The sequence below is a fragment of the Melitaea cinxia genome, chromosome 20, assembly GCF_905220565.1.
Source record: "Melitaea cinxia chromosome 20, ilMelCinx1.1, whole genome shotgun sequence".
Lineage (NCBI taxonomy): Eukaryota > Metazoa > Arthropoda > Insecta > Lepidoptera > Nymphalidae > Melitaea > Melitaea cinxia.
This window is the reverse complement of record NC_059413.1, coordinates 7,406,404-7,428,296: the sequence shown is the minus strand read 5'-3', so window position 1 is coordinate 7,428,296 and position 21,893 is coordinate 7,406,404. Positions and strand designations below refer to the sequence as shown.

The 21,893-nt window shown below is 31.7% G+C and overlaps 1 protein-coding gene across 2 annotated transcripts in view; it reads left to right on the top strand.

Annotated features, from left to right (window-relative positions):
- LOC123663484 (proline dehydrogenase 1, mitochondrial) overlaps positions 1-21,893 on the top strand; it is a 49,182-nt gene that overhangs the window by 15,725 nt on the left and 11,564 nt on the right. For both annotated transcript variants that reach the window (XM_045598159.1, XM_045598158.1), the window contains exons 2-3: positions 9,183-9,304; positions 11,327-11,413. In XM_045598159.1, coding sequence (XP_045454115.1) covers positions 9,183-9,304; positions 11,327-11,413 — 209 coding nt within the window. The remainder of the gene's footprint in view (positions 1-9,182; positions 9,305-11,326; positions 11,414-21,893) is intronic.

The following is a 21,893-nucleotide window of genomic DNA, read 5'->3' as shown; positions in this document are numbered from 1 at the left end:
GTACTTTTGAAGGCTATTTGAATAAAATTGTTTAATTTTGATTGGTTATAAATTTTAATATCATGTGTAGACTAGTAGTTAAGAACTATACGACCACTATTGTGATGCAAAGATAGCGCGAATGAATTAGTACAAAAACTTTTATAAAATTATATTATAAAGTTATTGATCGCTCTTTAATCTACTATTGTGAATTTGTGAACAACAGTTAAAGAAGATTCGCTTTCACGATCCTTGTCTGTATCAAAACGCACTGCACCACGTGTAGTCTGTAGAGCTACTTAAACAAGTTCAAACGTTCCCCGTCAATGAACTTAGCCTTGATGATGAACCGGTTTGCAAAGTTACAGCTCCGAGATAAGTAACCTGTATCACATAAATATAAAGCTTAAAACCGACTGACAAATAATCTACACGGGGGGAATGTGAGTTTACGGCAGAGCATTTTTGTCTCTAAGTGTAGGTACAAAGGTATATTATAGATGAAGGGAAATGATCATACGAGATTTTGTAGTTGTGAACATCTAGACGTTTTGCGGCTACGTTTTTTTTTTTACCCGACTGGCAAGGAAGGGTTATGTTTTTCGCGCGTATCTTGTATGTATGTAATATTCTTTACTACCTCATATTTCCAGAACCACTGAACGGATTTACATAATTGAGGTATGGTTAGGTTCGTCTTAGCTGGCTAAGTGTTCTTAGATAGGTGACATTAAAAAAAATCAAACATGGCGGCTGCGCGAAGCCATTGTACTTAATGAAAAAAAAATTTTTTTCTCGAATACTACAATATGGGTATCAAATTGAAGGGCACAATACAAGGATTTTAAAAAGGTATATCATGATTATTATTACCGTAATACTAATAAAGAAATACAATATTAAAGTTTAAAAAATGTGGACTTTGCTCTTTCCCACGTCTATGCCATGCCTAACTCGCCTCCTACGCGACGATCAACTTCGGGGTGTAGCCTTTCTAATAAAATACAATGGTTAAAAAAAAACATACAATTAAAATTACAAATACAAATTAATAAATGTCACACCAATTTACAATTACATTAATAAAATCAATAACAAATACATAATATCAAATACAAACAAATAATTATAATAATAATTTAATTATATTAAAACTAATAGTTGTTGACTTAAGCAGTCACCTATTTGCTAAAGGTCAGGCTTACGTTGCTTTGAGCAGAGTGAGATCTTTCTCCGGGCTTGCTATCAGTTCTCTTGATCCTAAAAAAATACTTAATCAACCACATGATGTAAACTGTTTTAATGAATTGAACCGATTACGTAATTTGTCTGACTAAAAAGACATAAATAAAATAATAATTAAAAAAAAAACAAAAAACCCGCCTGCGTGAAGAACAACTAATAGAAAATCAACTGAAAAAGCTGGAACAAGATAAAAATTCAATATGCACACAAAGTCAGCGAAATAAATAGAAACAATATCAAACATTTTGTGCTGTACATTTAAAATATATTATAATACGGTAGTCCTTCGAAACTTTATGCAACGTCGTAGATAATATGCAGTCGGAGGCATGAAATTGAAGGATAAGTCAAATCATTCTCTCTTTGTGCATGTCTCCGACTGCATGTTATGTACGACGTTGCATAAAGTTTCGAAGGAATACCGTATTAATATATTTTAAATGTACAGCACAAAATGTTTGATATTGTTTCTATTTATTTCGCTGACTTTGTGTGCATATTGAATTTTTATCTTGTTCCATCTTTTTCAGTTGATTTTCTATTAGTTGTTCTTCACGCAGGCGGGTTTTTTGTTTTTTTTTTAATTATTATTTTATTTTATTTAGTCGTGTGAACCAAACGACGATGTAATTTTTTTTAATAGTTCATTCTATGATTTTTGTGCAATGAATATTGAATATGTATATAATTTTAGTTAAGAAGAATGAATTTTGTTTTATCCGTTGCTTTTTTAACAAAGAAGTTGATTGGATATTTATTAATAAGTGGGGATATTTTTCATAACCGTAGTGACGATTTTTACCAGTTGCTGCTAACCATCCACCAAACCCTACGCCCCAATACCCACAAAGATTAGTGCACAAGCCTAAAGGATGTATTGTATAAATGCAAAATATATTCTTCTAGATAGAGACAATGTAAATGAAGTGTATAATATGTCCATCTTCTATATATTATACTCGTATAAAAACGAATCGCTAATTGTGTCGCTAAGCGCAAATTTCGAGAATAGCTTGATCATTTCTAGCTGTTTTTTTTTTAAATTGTTCATTCTGTAGAAGGTTCTTATGAAATAAAAAATTAATAAAAAAAAAATCCCATAATGTAACGATTATTTCAACTGTACGCGTTTCACTGTTCGCACGACAGGACAACGTCTGTCAGGTCAGTTAGTTCCATAATATTTATAATTCCTTATCCCCATTAAACCAATCTATCTATCTATCCATCTATCTATCTATCCATCTATCTATCTATCCATCTATCTCTCTATAATTCCTTCAGTTCAGTTATTTGAAGCTGTATACTCGTACATGAATTGTTGGCTGGTTCACATACATTTTTCCATCGTTTATGAGTTACTAGCTGAGCCCCGCTGTTTTACATGCGTTAATTTTAGGAAAAAAATAGCCTATAGTCTGCCTCGGTAAACATGATATTCAAGATAAAAAATTAAATACACAAACTATTGTAGACCTTTTACTGTAGTACATTATTTTGATCTATCTCATCATTCAGCCAGCGTTTGTAATGTAAGCGCAAAAAATGTGTTTATTTATGACATCACATTAGAAACATCTAAAACTATTAGTGTTCTGTGATATTTATCATCTTTTATCTAAAAGATGAAATATTATACAAGACTTTTATAGAAGAAATATCTTATTATCAATCATTAATTTAATTATTATCAAACTGCTTTGATGTACAATCGAATCAAAATGATCGATGATGTAAATAGGCTATAAAAATTACGTTGCAACTTACAGGAACTGTTTTATATTAGGTACTATACTGTAATATAAGATATAATTACATCAAAATAGACGTTAGTGTCAGAAAATCTAATTATTGTTAAAATTAAAAAAAATACCCAAAAAATTGTAATTGTGTTTGCTCGCAAACTAAAAAAAAACGACTTCAATTACATCGACAAGTAGTTTTCAAATAGTTTTCATTCAACGTAGGGCCACGAAAAAATAGTCTAGCAAATACGCGATGTCAAAGATTACTCAAAAAAATACTGATTAGATCTCGATTAAATTCAAATGAGACCACATGACAAGTGATATGTATGTAAGTACCGACTAATGCGGGTACTACGAAATATGTTTGTATTAAATTATTATGTTTAATGACGGTAAATCAGTACCGCATTAAATGTTAACTAGCAACAAGTCTTTTCTTTGGTTCCTATATTTTGATATTATTAAATACTTAAATTTTTATCAGTGGCGACGAGGATGGGATTTAGTACTAACATATTTCGTAGTACCCGCACTAGTCGGGTAATACATATAGGTATATATGAACAAGGAGTAACTTTTAATTAAAGTAAAAATTATCAAAATCGGTAAACCCAGTGAAAAGTTATGCGGTATAATAAATACAACGTAGGTCGATGAAAAAATAGTCAAGTAAATACGCATTATTAAATAGAACTCGAAAAGTGCTTGTCAGGTCTGATTTAATTTAAATAAATAAACATCGAAATCGGCCTACCCAGTCAAAAGTTCTGAGGTTACATACATAAAAAATACATCAAATTGAGAACCTCCTCCTTTTTTTGGAAGTCGGTTAATAAAATAATTGCTATTTGTGGGAAACAATCTCGTGATCACAAAACTGTCTACTCTTAGCTGACAGTTACTGTCAGTTATCACTGCAGTAATCTGTAGTTTTGACTGTAGTGTTTACGGTAATAAACTTTATGAAGTTTATTGCCCTCAGTCAGAAATAACAGCGATTCACGTTTAGTAATATTGGCTCCGCGACTCAATTTGTGAGGCGAAAGTGAACTAAAAATAGAGATGTTACGAGTCACGTAAGGTGGAACATCTCGGAATATGGCTGCCACATATTAATATTGTATTGGAAAAAATAAATGAATTAATATTTTTAACATACACACACGGTAGGTTTTCAATAGTAATTAGTAAATAAATAAATAATAAAAATATATTGTTACACACAAACTCGGTGCAGAAATCGAACCTACAGCTTATGGAGCAGAAAGCGGGGTCACTGTAAACTGTTCCTACGACCTCACCGGACAACTATTTTCGTGTAAACCCCGTAGTTACAGAGATATCGTGGTTAAGAAAATGACACGGTCGTATAATTGCATCCGCCGAATCATTCGACAGAGTAATATTATGATATATATACAAATGACAATTCACGCAATTCACTTTGAATTTTTCGTATGTGCTTTTTCGTTATTAGTCAAAATAGTAATATATTAGTGATGAATAAGTTTACTTGTGAAATATGTAACAGAGATGTGTGTTTGATGAAAGTAAATAGTGCTTCCAAATTCAACACGTTTGATTATACGGATAAATTATAAATTCTTCAGAAATATCGATTTAACATATAAATAACAATGACGTTATAATTTTTCATATATTAACAAATAAACAAGTAAGTACTTTCATTAAGCATACAATTTCGTAACTAATTAATAGTGTTATCAATGATTTCCTATGTTTGACACAAACGAAAGCCTTTATGAGGTCACATTCTATCCAGTAACTGATTTGTTTGATAAGTATCAGTTGGTTGCTGTACGTGTATTTGTATGCTTGCATTATTATAAGTATAAATGCACTTTACGTGTCCAATAATTTACTTGTCTGTTCTTGAAATTATCTAAAAGCCTCTATTCTCAAAAAAATTGAAATAAATTGGAAAAAAATTGCGAGGAAGCAGTGTGGCTGTTCATATTTTTTTTGACTGCCTACCCTGTCTAAAAACTTTATGCACGCCACTGGTGTTGTAGGACCGATGGCCGTTGAAGCAAACGGGGCCTGGATTGGAGACCGCATCTTGGCAAACGCAGTGTGGGATGTCCTCCGGCCCGTTGGACCGACGATCTACGTAAGATTGCCGGTGTAGGCTGGATGAGGATTGCGGAAAACCGGGATTCTGGCGCGAACTTGGGGAGGCCTATGTCCAGCAGTAGACTAGGATAAGCTGAACTGACTGACTGATTGACTGACCTTTAACTGATGTTAGTTGCTGTTGCTTGCTGATTATTTAAATGAAGTTTTTTTTAAAGTACTTAAAACTTTTTCATGACGACAGAATGTCCTATGTACCTAGAAGCCTATTCATAAATATATATATATATATATATATATATATATATAGATTTTCGAAATTAAAAAAATCCAGAGTCTGAATTGTAATCTGTCGAGGGATCGCTGAAAATGTTACATAGAATAGGGGAGGGGAGGGGGATAAAAATAGTAAAATTTGTCTTGACGTATTTTATGGAGGTCTCTTAAATCGTTTTTTAAGTTTAAAATAATTTACACTCCAACAATACTACTAGAAAACATTTTACATTTTTTTACAGCGAAGTTGTACATTTATAAAAATAAAAAAATGTTTACAGTTTGTGCTAGCAATATAAGTTGGTAATTCTATTTTCAACTAGTTCGTTATAATTTGTAGACTTTTTAACTTTGAGGCATTAGCAATTCTAGTCTTCAAATTTTAAATACATGATAATATGTAATCAAAATATTGCGTAATGAATAGGTATCATTTACTTTAATTCGATTTTTTTTAATCTTTAAAAGGAAGTTCGAACGTGTTTTTAATTAGCATGATACCGAAAATAGGGACAGGAAGTAGTACATTTTCACGTTAATTAATTGGTATTGAATCTTCATGTTTACAATTTTTGTAATATAGAAAACATTACATTTTTTGCGATCGTCTGCGCTGAATTTCCAACAATCACGGTTTGCAGATTCTACCAGAAGAGTTGGCAAAAAACTTATTAGTTACCCATCGAACTTTTGAACACATTATCAATTAATGTAAGAGTTTTTTAATTTAGATTATGTTATAGTTTTTAAAATTGTTTTATGTGCAACACAATTCAAAGCACACAAAACACGCCAAATAGTTCTGCCTCTGTTTCCAAGCACAATGACTAAATAAAATAGTGTTTAGCTATAAATTTGTTCAACTTTTCTCTTTATCTCATGTCTGCATACTTTTTAGAGCTTAAAAATTAAAGGTACACATGGGATAAGATGTAGTAATTATTTTACAAATACAAAAAAGATAAATTGTAAAGAAAGAAGTAGGTAAGCAAATTAAATGAATCATTTTATAAGTGACAGCTAATCGTCCACAAAAATATTTAATCGTCTTAGTTATAGTGCAAAAAAAAAATAATTGAAAAACTTTAGAAGAACTTTAGACAAATGCGACGAATAGGCATTACAACGAACATTGTAGCTTTGTATGTATAGATTTTGTCTAGTAACTTGTCCTTACCTTTAAACAAATCTGACTAGTGACCTTAAAACAATGATATCTAGTTGCCCTTGACGCATTTCAATGTCACATTGTCTGCTTCGTTGCGAGACCAGGGTTGTCAATTTTAAACCAAAATGTGAAACTAATATTATATATATATATATATATATATATATATATATATATATATATTTATATTACTAGGTCGGCAAACAAGCGTACGGCTCACCTGATGCTAAGAGATTACCGTAGCTTATAGACGCCTGCAACACCAGAAGCATCGCAAACGCGTTGCCGACCCAATCCCTAATCCCCCCCAGGAGCTCAGAGCTCTGGTCACCTTACTCATCAACAGGAACACAATACTGCTTGAAAACAGTATTATTTAGCTGTGATCTTCTGTAAGGTCGAGGTACTACCCCAGTCGGGCTGCTCCAGATTTTGAGCAGGAAATTCCTGCTGTGCCCTACCTCAGTTAAAATATGTGTAATACTTTATCATTACGCCTGATATTGAAATTGCCAACTAATAATTAAATAAAATTAAAGACTATAAACTTGACTTTGGATTATAACTAATTAGGAAGCAGAAATAATTTTGCAAATGATCACGCAAATTAATTAATTTCCAGCTTTGTAACAATAAGTATGTAGATGAAGATTTCTTTTAATAAAATAAAGTCGGCAGCCCTACTTATGATACCGTTGGCTAAATAAAATGTGTAGGTTTTTTCAATCGCGCTTTTAGTTTTTGATCATATAGATAACATTGAGATTGTACATTTTGATTTAGTAACACATGTGGTTTTACTAGCTTTTTATTTCAGTACTTTTTGAATTGGTAAAGTATTTTTCTATTACTGCAAAATTTACAGCTTTTTAGAGCCAACAAAATATTTCAATAAGTAAATAGTGTGGATAGTCCTTAAAATTCGTTTTCTTTATATCCAGCAAGTCAATATGTAAGTTTGATAGTTAGTATAAGTAAACTGTGTGTTTACGCTATTAAAGAATATAGCCGCCCTCTCTTTTCCCGTAGGTGTCGTAAGAGGCGATTAAGGGATAGCACAGTTCCACGACCACCTTGAAACTTAAAAAGCCGACCGATGGCGGGATAACCATTCAACTGCTGTCTTTGAAATACACAGGCCGAAGACAGGCAGCAGCGTCTTCGGTGCGACAAAGCCTAGCTGCGGTCACCAACCCGCCTGCCCAGCGCGCAGCGTGCTGACTATGGGCAAAACAAATGAGTTGCGCCATTTTTGGCGCGAACTTGTCCTAGGCCTATGTCCAGCAGTGGACTGCGATAGGCTGAACTGACTGACTGACTGATAAGTATACTTGATTAGCACCCATTGACCTCTCTTTAATGCAACTAGGGTGGCAAACTAGCGATCACCTGATAGTATACGAATACCGTAGCCTATAGATGCCAGCAGACTGTACCCCGACCTCTACCTTGATTACCACAGGAATACAACACTATTTGAGATCAATATTATTTGGCTGTGATCTTTTGCAATGTTGGGGTACTTTTCTGTCATGCTGCAACGAAATTTCGAGTAAAATATATATGCTTTGCCTTACCACAATACCTACACACATACCTACAATTTAAACACACTTACCTACTATATAAAATAGTTACAAGATTCGTAATAAAATCCGAAATTTAATTCTTGATAAAAATTTAGGATGTCCTGACAAATTATTACCAGACTTTAATCGATAATAGTTGTTATACAATCTCATCACGTAGTCTTAGAATGACATGTCCATTGTTTTATTTTAGCCAACTGTAATTTACTTCCCAAACCTTCTATAAATTTAGAACTTATAATATTTATACATATACGTTTTTGGAGTCATTACTTTTTGATCAGCCTTAAAAATTATCGAAAAAAAATATATAAGAAAACGCTAAATATATATCTATAAATAAATTAAAAATAATTGAGAATAGGTTTCGATATGTATAAACGATAGCAACGATTTTAATGTCTATTCAACACTAGGAACGTGTACGTATCGAAAAATTATTAAAACTTGAAACTGATTATCAAGTAAAATCGACGTATTTAAGAAAAGTCTCAATAAAAATTAAAAAAGCGCTCTGCTTATTAACCTAAATTGCGGTTTCTTTGAAGCAAATGAATTCAGTCACAAGCACCCACAACGCCTTTTATACAGGATTCTTTTGAACGTTTTATTTTTCTGTTCTATTTCAAAATCTTTCACTACCACGGAAATGTACAAAGGCTGCATATTTTCTTGCATTCAATGCCATGCCTTTACTGTACCTTAATTGTATGTATGATCTTAATAAATTTAATTAACTTTATTTCCTCATATTAATTAGTTCTTTGTCCAAAAGACTTTGTATGACTTTAATTTTACAAAAACAGTATCTGCCAGTAGTAGTGCTTTCAACGCTAATGACTTAATACGAATTTGGCACGTGATGGGCGCCTCCCAGAATTACTGATATTAGTTGGATATTACTTTTCTGAACAAAATTGGTAGGTTCTAAAAATTAAATTTAAAAACACAACAGAACTACCCTTAACTGCAATTAGCACACTCTTTTGGGAAACGGCTTGGTGTTCTGGCCGCTGGACCATCTGAGTCCTATTTTGTAGTAACTTTAAATTATTTAATATGATTTATGGTTGCCCACAGCTGATGAAGAGTCTGCGGCAGATGGTGGGCCAGCGACTGTTCGAAGCTATTATGAAGGCTACCTTCTACGGGCAGTTCGTAGCCGGTGAAGACCAAAATAAAATTCGGCCTACTCTTGAGAGGTAATTTTGTTACTACAAAAACGGTGTCCTACGTTTTGACCTCGACAGTCAAGGCCGGTAGGAATTTCTGCAAAAAGTGTTTCAGATTTAATGTGATATAAAGAATTCTAGAATTCTCAAGTTCTAGTCAAAAAAGTTGAAAAAATAATTTTAGTTGAAGTTTTGAATTACTTTCATTTTTCGTTCTAACGTTAAACGCGTCTTTAATATTCGTATTAAATCCTATTTTAAATTAATTAAATAGTTATAAGTATAGACAGAGGTTATAGCCGTGATATTTATTAGATTATCTTTTTATGTTTGAAACATTAACCAAGCTGCATCTGTCATAATCAGCTTAAAATAATGCGCTGTAGATATGTTTAAATAGATTACGGATAAACTGTACAATTGTACATAATTATATAGTTATATTTTAAATCAAGTAACTTGTGTGTGTTTTCGTACTATAAGCCTTATTTGCTTCATCGATATAAAATACCAGTTCTTTTTAATTATAAGCTAACAAAAAGTTTAGTACACATCAACACCTAGTGCCTTTTAAAAATGATATTTTTTGTTATATCTTATTTTTTCCATATCTCGAAGTGGTAAGATATAGATGTGATTGATGTTGACTATAAAAAACTAAAACAAACTCACATTATTGTTATGTAAGTATGGAAAAATACTAATTATAAAAATTAGGTAACTACTAGTTGCCGTCGTGATATAAATTTTTAAAATTATATATCGATGGCAACGGTCACTTATTTCAAATTATATAATTATTTGTATCTAAAACAGATTTAATATAATTGATTATCTTGCAATAGTGCTGAAATCTCAGGGACTTAAAATTGCCTACTAAAAACATGGAAATATTAAATTTAATGTAAAAATCATATTTTGCTCATATGAATTTTTGAATAAATGGTGGACTAAATGTTCTTTTATATTTCAGCTAGGCGTATACGAAATTCTTTCGTAATCAATGCATATATAAATACTGACAATTAAAAAAAAAATACTACATTTGAATTTCGAATCTGTCATTTTTATTTAATTGTTCGTTATGTTTTCTCATTTTCGCGATAATACATTGTAAAATATTTTGAGATATTAAAATAGAATGGGGTGATAAAGAGAACCGAATCGCTGTGATTGCATTACACAAAGTATGGAGCCAAATACAATTTTTAAAACTCTCCATACGCTTGGTATTAGTTAAATTAATGTTTGTGTACCGGGCTATTGATAGGTACAATGAAGCCTCCTCTGTTTGTGACGGAAAAAGATCTGGCCGTCCACGTAGTGTCCGTACGAAAAAGACGATGAAAGCCGTAAGGGAAAGAATTCGAAGAAATCCTGTCCGAAAGCAAAAGATTTTATCTCGGGAGATGAAGATAGAACCTAAAAACCATGTCGCGTATTTTAATAGATGACTTATTACTTGCAGCCTATAAAAGACGCTGAAATAGATGATATAGAGAGATTACTTATTTCTTAACTGATAATTTAAAAAAAAAATAGGGTGGTAAAATCAAAACAACTACTTAAGCGGTACGCAAAAGGAGATCACAAAAAATTTTTACGGATGAGATTTTTTTTACAATTCAGCAATATTTTAACAAACAAAATGACCGCATTTATGCTCAAAGCTCTAAGGAAGCTTCTAAATTGGTCAACAGAGTACAACGTGGTCATTATATATAGTTTTTTTCTTTTTTATTATTGTTATTAGTGATCGGCACGGATTTTGAGCCCTGATTGTCAACTTTTCTTTCAAAATTTTATGGATAGAGATATTTAAGGAGTAGTAAATACTTTTACATTTTATTTATTTTTATTTTTGTACTTAGCAAACATATTTTCTGCTTGCGATCTTGTACGATGCACTAAGCGATTACTACTCTTTCGTCGAGCGCTCAAGATCCATGCCGATACATGGCTGATACCTGTAAAGTTTCGAATACGTGATTGTAAGGTAATTAATACGTGATTTGTGTCTTTTATGTATTTATGTTTTTATTTATGTCATAGGCTGCGGTCTTTCGGAGTGAAGTCTATCCTCGATTACTCCGTAGAGGAAGATCTTTCTCAAGAGGAAGCTGAGAAGCGTGAAGTCAGGTAATTAATAATTATTATATCTAAATAATTATTTTAAAAAAATACAGTCGAATTGAGAACCTCTTCCTTTTTTGGAAGTCGGTTAAAAATAATCTTAAACACGGAAAATACTTGACGTGGTGCAATGAGGTATATCGGAGGTTCGACCATCGACAATATCGACGCCCATTAATTCCTTAGTAAATTACCCCACATCCGTCACACGTTTAAATACACAATAAAATAACAAATAATGGACAATCTAATATAAACAAAAATGAATGTTGAGTCGCATAACTCGAGAATGGCTCGACGCTACGGCTAATTTTTTTGTATATTTCCGGAAGGTTTTGATACTAAACAAATAATTTACAAAAAAATAAATTTTTACAATTAAATTTTTTGATAGAACGAAGTCTTTCCGGGCAGGTAGTTAAAAATAAAATGGATGCTTTAAACGCTAATTCAATAAGTAACTAATGAAACAAATATTAATGGTTATCTAGAGTTCCGTCATTTATATTTGATTCAGTCTTAAGTTAATTTTGTTGATCTTCGTTAAATAATGCGCATTCATCCAATTCTTTAATAATCTTTATAACGCTTTTTTAAATTAAATAAAAAGAAATGGCCTTAAAATGTTTTTATTATTAGATAGGAGAATGAGGAAGATTTTTAAAATTCAAATCAGACAAACGTAAATACTATGAAATAACTATTTGTAGGTAATTAAAAACATTGCATTGCCTTTCAAATATAAGCTGGCAATACACTGTCAAATGTCACCTCTAAATCTCGTAGTGGTCACGATCTTATACTCAGGTCGGGCAACTACAGTGGTGGGAGTATGTCGGCTTAATAGTTTACAGCCGCCAGAGGCATGACGATCGCTTGTCGTGCTGTGCAACGAAGACAGAATAGCATTATGTCTCTTTTTCTAACATACGTCACGCATTTATGTCTTAAAATATAACCAATTACAATAAAACGTCACTCAATATAACCAATTATAAAAAAGCGTCACCACCGCCCCACGTCACCGCACACAGCGTTAGTAGAGACGTACAGCGACGTTGAGAAGAACGAAAAGTTATGACATTATCGTACTAATCTCTCACCATTGAAATTGGGCTTAGTTAGAGTGACCTGTATATAAGACCGTGGTAGTGGCAAATTGTGATTGTGAGTTTTTTATGTTTGGATATACATATATTTGCTATATTTTTAAATAAGATCTATCTATTAATTTTTTGTAGTAGGCCAAACGTGTAACGTAAGTACTTTACTAATTCCTACTCATATTATGCGACTCTGTTATAGCATCGCATATAACCAGATCAAATATTGACTATATTTCTTAACATCACGCGTAATGATAAATAAACGTCCATAGGGGCCGTCCATTAATCATGTGGTGTTTTTTTAATCCCCCTCTCCCCTGGTGATACGTGAGGCGAGGTTTAAGACAAACCTCACCCAAAATCACGTGTATTTTTTAGAACCCACAAAGAATCTTAAATTTTTTAGAATATTATCTTTAAATACAGGTATACAGTATACTTTAATTTTATTCTGAAATGGTCCTTAAGGCGCTTCCCTGACCAAAACGCCGCGCTAGCCGTTTTTTGTGCACTTTTTTGGAGCTATCTACTTGTTAATGGAAAAAAGAATCAAACTAACAAAAACACAGTTAAATTCTGCATAATTTTGACTATACAATGGTAGATTTAGTTTTTTTTTTTTAAGGAATAGATGTTAAATAATCTCCTTACAACGATACCACAAAAATGAGAAATAGTGATTGATAATATGCATCTCCTCGTAAAGTAAACATTATTTTATTTTGCAACCGACACCAATTGATCGACAATTGAATACTGAACAATACGTAAGAATTTTTTTTTTCAAAAGACCCAAATTTGAATTTCTATAGATTTTTTTCTAAAATCTGGGCGTATTCACTACTGTAACTCAAGCACAGGGTATCGGAATTCAGTCTGCCGCAAGGTTTGGAGGGAGAAGCTTGTGTTGTTTGTCACCGTGTCGGGTAGCGCACGCTCAATTCACAATATCAATTAACAATAATAAATTTATTAGCATCTTGTTAGCATTTATTGTTGAAGTTTATTTTAATTAGTTTTTATCTATGATATCTTGATGATTATCTATGATAATAAAATTTACTTTGTTTTTATTTTATTTCTCTACTTACACTGTCTGAATAATAAAGATAGATTGCTTTTTAACCGACTTCTAAAAAAGGAGGAGGTTCTCAATTCGACTGTATTTTGTTTTAACCGACTTCCAAAAAAGGAGGAGGTTCTCAATTCGACTGTATTTTTTATGTATGTGGATATCAGAACTTTTAACTGGGTGGACCGATTTCGACAAAAAAATTTTAATCGAAAAGTGGTGTGTGTCATTTGGTCCCATATAAATTTATTTGAGATCTAACAATTACTTTTCGAGTTATATCTAATAATGCGTTTTTACTTGACGCTTTTTTTGTCTACCTACGTTGTATTATACCACATAACTTTTTACTGGATGTACCGATTTTGATAATTCTTTTTTTTGGAAAGGAGATATCCCTAGTTTTGTACCATGATAAGGAAACCAGGGTTTGATGATGGGATCCCAGATAAATTAAGGGGAACTCTCGAAAATCCGCATAACTTTTTACTGGGTGTACCGATTTTGATAATTTTTTATTTAATCGAAAGCTGATGTTTATTATGACATTTGATATCATCACATTTAAATTTTATCGAGATCTTATAACTACTTTTTGAGTAATCTTTGATAACGCGTAGTTACTTGACTGTTTTTTCGTCGATCTACGTTGTATTACTTGTTGATGTAATTGAATTTTCGTTTACGAGCAAATACAATTATTAGCAATAAGATCGCCTGGTTGAACAATTTGTTACTATAATTGCTTGTTATGTAAATTTTGTTCTTTATTTACATGCGCAATAAAGTATATTATTATTATTATTATTGATAACTCGCCTTCAATCCAAAAAGTCAACACCAAACGAGTATCATGAATACTTATACTTCACTACATAGTATAAAACAAAGTCGCTTTCCGCAGTCTGTATGCTAAGATCTTTAAACCTACGCAACGGTAATATAATAATGTACTATTATATAATATATACATAATAATGTAATACAATATAGGTATCTAATATATAAAATTCTCGTGTCACAGTTTTCGTTGCCATACTCCTCCGAAACGGCTTGACCGATTTTGATGAAATTTTTTGTGCTTATGCGGTATCTATGAGAATCGGCCAACATCTATTTTTCATCCCCCTAAATGTTAGGGGTAGTCCACCCCTAAATCTATTTTTTATTTTTTAGACAAAATTTTTAATTTCTATTTTTTTATGATACAACATTAAAAAATACATACAACCCTAAATTTTCACCCTTCTACCACCAACCCCTATTTTAAAATAGCGTTTAGCGGCAAGACAACGTTTGCCGGGTCAGCTAGTTTTTTATATATTAGTATCTTTTCATCTATATATATTTTATATTTAGTATCAGCATTGCACCCGTGCGACGCCGGGACGAGTCGCTAGTATTAGAATAAAAGTTGAAAGTATTCATTATGAACGTAAGTGTAGTGACTGAATTCATTACCAAAATTATTTACGCACCAAAAAAATAAATTTAATTTACTTTTTATTGTACACAGCAAATATATTATACTAATATTAAATTAAATATATATATATATATATATATATATATATATATAATATCTTTTATTATTTATTTAAAAAATTTAAAAATATATTATATATATATTATATATTAAAAAAAAATTTTTAATGAATGCCATGTCTACGGATTCCAAGATCTATATTTTTTACGCATATTCGTAAGTTGTTTACCAAATGGCGCTAGTAGTGTTTTACGAAGTATTGTAGAGGTGGGGTGCGGCAAAGAGGGAACGAATGCTCAAGGTTATTTGGTCAGGGTAGCGCCTTAACCATGATAAAAATTACGACCCGAGCCGTGCGGAAGCCTCGGCGCACGGCACGCGAGGACTTCGTTCGTTGCCTGGCAACGGCGAGTCAAGGTCATAACTACACCGCCGCTTTTCGCTTTAGAAATCGCGCGTTTGACGAAAAAATAAATTCACGTGATATTTGCCAACACCCTCCCCCCTTTCGAACCTCGCGTGATTAAAGGACGGTCGCATAATATGTATATAGACATGTAGCGTATAATTGCATTTTTGGGTCATTTAGGCTATAGTCGAACTAGGTAGTACCCGAAGTATATATTACTGATATGGTTCCTGTGACTCCACAAATTAACGAGTAAATAGAAGCGGAATGCCCTTATGTGTATCGATGAGCACATACATTTTCGTAATTTTTAGTAAATTTTTTCCTCACCACTCAATTAATTTATGCGAAAAACTCTTTCGGCATTAAAATCTCCCCAACTTATCAACAAATGGACAATGAATCAACAATGATTTTTCATTTATTTTTGTTATATTTTCTTACTTTTGTAATGGGTTTCATCCTGTTCTATTTTTTTTAACTTTGGACCATTTTCAAATGCTTTGCATTGGTCTAACATGAAAGATTGCACATAATAAAGTAATGAAAATTCGGCTGCGGATAACTGCGGCTTTGTGTTCCTTTGTAACAGAGTCGGCCTGTAAACATCCAGATATTTAGCAGAAACCTCTTTACCTTAAAAGAAAAGGTTTAAAGCCTAATTCACCTGACGTATGGCGGATTATTTATTTACCTATCGTAACAATCGCCACCGTGTGCTTATGATAACAACCGGAACGTACCACAACCGGCTTTTACGTGTTTTCTGAGGCAACGTACGGAGACCTACATGGGTCATTTAAAAATTTTTTCAATAAAAATTCAAATTTAAAGTGCAAGCCTGGACAATGCAGGAATTAATTCGTAACAAATCAGACGCTACCATCATCATCATGATAGCATTGATGATAATAAAAATATTCTTTACCTATATATTCAGACATATCGAAATCGATTTACAAATTTACTGTATACATCCTGCCTGTATCTTATTAAAATGCTGTTTATATTCGTTGATAGCAAAATATTCGTAGAGTTAACCTTCCAAGTATATACATTTTTCTATAATAAATTCCGTAATTGTTCTAAATATTGTTAATTATTTTTGAAGATCGTGATATTGTACATCGTTAGAACTCTATAGGTATACTATTCACAATGAGATAGAAAAGGAAGGAACTATATGGCCTCATTTTCAATTTTCTCATTGTTTTTCTTCGCCGTGACGACAACGATGAGTGGGTAATGACCCGTATTACAATGCTATATGGTTTACAATCCTATCAAAAGTCTGATCGTGTCTCACAATATCTAATTATAGACATATTAACATTATAATTACATTGATTGATTACATCTTAGAGTAAGTCCAGTGGGTTGAGTCTACGTTAATGGCAAAACAGAATAAAGTAAAATTAAGATATAAGCTTGACTTTAGTTACATTTAAATTTTATCATTTTCATCCAAAAGCGCTGAGACTTTTACGCGATATATCGTATTATAATTTGTAGAGAGCTTCAATCAAAAAATAATGTCAACTTGAGAACCTCTTCCTTTTCTGTCTGTCAAAAAGTTCAGTGTGTTAAAAATATCTATAAAATTAAATATCGACTTATTTTTAGCTCACCATTACATTAGATTCGAAAGCTTTTATATAAGGATCTGAAGTATGTAAATCCAAAGCATTTGCTTTGGATTTTTATACTAGCTCATAATAGTATACGTTTAGGTATGATGTAATTAGTAAAAATAGCCGGGGCCTAGCACTTTTTTCATCGAGTACGCGCTACCGATAGCATCCTAATGTAAGCATGTCTAGACGAACGATTTGAAATACGCGCAGATTTTTGTTACATACATTTTATCTGAGATTTTTGTTAGATAATTTTTAACTCGAGTTTGAAGGTACTTATGTGTTTCTAATACTTTAAACCTAGGTTCGTTGTTACATTACAATAGTTTAATTAATTAACTCAACTGAAATAGAAATAAAAGAAAACAGGAGGATCTTTTGATGTTAAATGATTATCTTATTAAAATTGCACTAAAAGGGTTATAAATTTTTTGCTGGCAAAAGTGAAATAATGGAGTTAAAGAAGGTAAAAAGATAAGGAAAAATTTTGCCTTCGACTTTCTCATTAACCATAGATAATTAACACAACTTCAACTTTAGGGAATAGGTCCCCCACCCCTTTTAGGTTTCGATTTTTAAAATTTTGCCGAATTTCACACACACTTATTCGAATTTCAAAAGTTCAGTCCTCATGAATTGATCATGAATTTGATTTGAGTGAAAATTTATATATTTTGACGGAAAATCTATATCTAAAAACATACTTATAACACTAACTTCAAAACCAAGATAAAAATGATTTTTATTGCCGGATTAACGCTTCACTATTCTGTTCATTGTATTCAATCGTCATCATTTACATACGGAGATTATATTTAATTGTTCTTTTTGGGGCTGTTAACATTTGTTAATATTATTCCATTTTCAAAACTGTTTATTTTTAATATCTCGAAAATTCTAATAGTAAAAACAGCCTTCAGACAACATATTCACTGACAATTGCATAATACTTAATCGCACAACTCTGGCGGTCATGTGAGTAATTATTATTGATACATTGTTAAAGATTTTGCAACAATAGCGTTTTAAAAGAATAATATTTTTAGATACTAGCTCGCAGACGAATGCGCGTTTCTTTAGATTATTTATTTATAATTTAATGTACTTACACCACAAACAGATTGTAAACAAAGCTTAAGGATATATAGGTTACAAAATTTGTGTAGTAAGTAAAATGTCTATTTAGCTTTTTCTTTCACACAACTCAAGATCATTGTTTTTAGTGTAATAATTACACAACTAAATTAATATTGTAACTATATAATAATAATAATTTAATTCATTTTAGTTTAACTTATAAATTAATGTATGTTAGTTATTTTTTTTACCATTTTATAGAATTGATCTTTACATAACACTAACAACATCCTTACCACTTTTCCACTTCGTGATATATTGTTTTCATTTTCTTTTGTCTTTAAATAATGATTAACATTTTAAATAATTTCAGAGGCTGTGTAACAAGTTCACGTTTAAAAGAACTAATAAAAACCGGACCGAGGAATTTGCAAGATCTTATCATAGCTGGGTTTTGATTTGCGTTATTTTTTTTTAGTTTTTTTTTTTATTTCAGTTTTTTCCTTCTTGTAGTTTTTTTTCTTTTTTTAGTTATTATTTAGTTTTTATTTTATGTTATAGAACTCGTATATTCGTTTTATTTAATTATTTAGATCTTTGTATTAAAAAAATAGTTTAATTCGATTAGTTAGCCAGAATTGTAATTTTTTTTAAGTTAAAGTAACATAAAGTAAGTTTAACCTTACAAAATCTTGAGGGCGTGTGTTCATCAATTTTATTATTAAACCTAAATGAAACACGTTTGTAGTTTTGATTTTAATTGTGTTTTGGCTAAATGGTCTATAATTCTTTAGAGGCAAAGAGCGTTATGATAGAATGTTTGAAAATTATGAAGCGGTCTAGAAAATTCATACAATAAGGTCCCTGCGGCAAATAAGAGCCACCTTAATTCAACACTTAATATTTTAAATATTTAAACGTTGAGAACAAAAAACAAGACATCAGAGAAATATTTTTTTTTATTATTAATCAAACCAAGTACAATGTTTTGGATTACTATTATAATTTTCGTCTATAAATCAGTTTTTTAAAAACCCTCTGTGTGGTCCTTAATAAACCCTGGTGGTTTAAAAAGGGCCAAATTTAAATAATTTTTTTCACTTATATCAGCACTATTATTAAATTTTCTTGTTTCCACTAATTATCATTTATCACTTTCTTTACGGATCACGCTCTAGATGAATTCTAACTAATCAAAAATATATCGATGGCCCTTATTAGAATAAAGTAACAAAAATTCGCATTAAAAAGCATTACGAAAATAAAATAAAAAAATATTAAATATATTTAAGAAGAATTAGCGCGTAATAATATCAAAAGCTTTAATAAAAACAAATAAAACTAAAACTTTTTTTTTGTATAAAAAATGTGGCCCTTATTACACTAATGAGATCAATCATTATAAAATCCAGTAGAAATCAGTTTTATCTTTAAGCTTTATTTTACAGCTTTGATCAGCTAATTGCACATAGGGCATTGAAAATCAATATCATCTTTTGTCAGGCCCACGCATTCTTCATGGAACCATTTTTGGCATACTGGACACTGTCGCATGTCTTTAAAACTCTCTGTATTACAAGCATGACAGTACCATTTGTCAAAAGTGTCATTTAGTGTCCGTTTCTGTTTTCTATTTCTTAATTCCTGTCTTTTAAATTGTTTCTTTTCTTTATTTCTTCTAATAGGACGAAATGTTTTTGGACATCCTTTCGTCCTTACCTTTGCCTGCTGTGGCAGTTCATTATTTGTTTCTTTCTCACGTTGGTGTTTTTCATCAACTTTTTCAGCAAACAAATACTTGGTTACAATCCGTGCTTTATAATTGATGGCCTTACGTCTTGGCTTATTTTGTTTCACCACAGCTAAATTCGGCGTCGGTATCAGCTCCTGAAATGGAGACTTTATGACTTTTTTGGCTTTTATTATCGATAGCGGCAAGTTGTCTTCAGAATCACTTGCTGTTGTAGAGCCATCGCGTACTTGTCTTATACTGTAGAAGTCAGTATATGCTGTATTCTTCTTGGGAGTTTGTTCTTGCCTTGATATTGGATCTACATTTTCATCAACAAAGGAACTGTATATATCACGGATATTTTGAGGCGTAAAATTTTGTGGCGGAACAAGTGATTCTGCAATAAAAGTATCAGATTCAGAGCTATCAATTATTAGTCTTCTTATCGATGCAGCATACTGGCTTAGTCCTGTTAGTGAGTTTGAATTTGCAAGATCAGAATCAGATGAGCTATAATCAACTAAACGTTTTTTTACCGCTATCGTAGATAAAGCGGGTGAAAAGTCATTCTGATGTAACAAAGATGGTGAATATGGGTAATGATCGTCAAAAAAGGTCATGTCAGAATCTAAACTACTAACATCGGGACTTTTCACTACATGCCGGTAATTTATACCACTAGGACCAGGAGTTGGCGAATTTTCCAAAGGCATATTACTATTTTGATCAAAAACTGTCTTCCCAGAATGTGGACGATCATCAGCAAGATTTTGTGATTCTAAAAAGGAAATAAATAATAAGCTCAAGCAAAGCAAATACAGATGAAGTAAATAAAACTTACGATTATTTATTGGTTTAAGTATTTAAATGTTTCACTTAAGTTTTTAATTATGACATTATATAGGCATTGTAAGTAATGAAGTAATGAGCAACGCTTAAAAAATATACTATGGGAAATGTAGAAAAAGGTTATGCAAATGTCTAAAAAAATATTATTCCACTAGTTTAATAAGGTCCGGGCAGGGGCTCTATTTACCGACCACCTAAGTGGCCCTTATTAGACCATGAAAGTGATTTTTAGGCTTTTCTTTGTAAAATTGTTAATTGTCAATAAAGCGATTAAACTTACCTTGATTAGTCAACTCTTATGATTACTTTTTACTATAAAACAGAAAAAAAATACAAACAGCAGACTATTTTACACACAATTTATAATGTTTATGGAGAGATTTTTACTAACGGGTGACGTCCACCAACTGTTCGGACAATTTCTTGGCTACTGACAAGATGGCGGATCATGCTATCACGTGGCAATGAAATTAAGCTTTCCTATTGGTTCTTTATATGTGTGCGCAAGGGCTATCTTATAAATACTTTGGAAGTGTATTTTTGGAGTAGTGGCTCTTGCAATACGCCGGCTCTTATTACTCGCAGGTACCTTAAATGTGTTTAAATAAATACAATTAAAAATGATTGTAGTGGTGGTACATGTATGTTATAGTGTAGAGTTACATAGAATTAGAAAGAGATAGGTAATCAATGTACTTATTTAGTTTATTTTTCTTAGGGTCTGTTACTGTGAGGTAATTTTACAGATATTGAGACTGTATATATTTTTCAAAAATTCGCAGCATTTACGACCTTGGAGCTCGAGTCTCCCTAAGGAATGTTTTTCATGTGGTAGACATTAACAATTGCGTCACAATATATTTATAACAATGTTATGTACATTCACAAGAATATCGATTGTTTTGATATAATAGTAATAATCGCAGTGTAAACACGATAATTGTGTTTGCAAACGAAAAAAAACCGACTTCAATTACATAGACAAGTAATATATCTTAATTATCAAAATTGATTGATTGATTTTTTGAATTATCTAAATCGGTTCATAAACGGTCGAATTGAGTAACCTCCTTCTTTTTGAAGTCGGTTAAAAAGGAATAGCAAAATTGTAAACCCAAGTT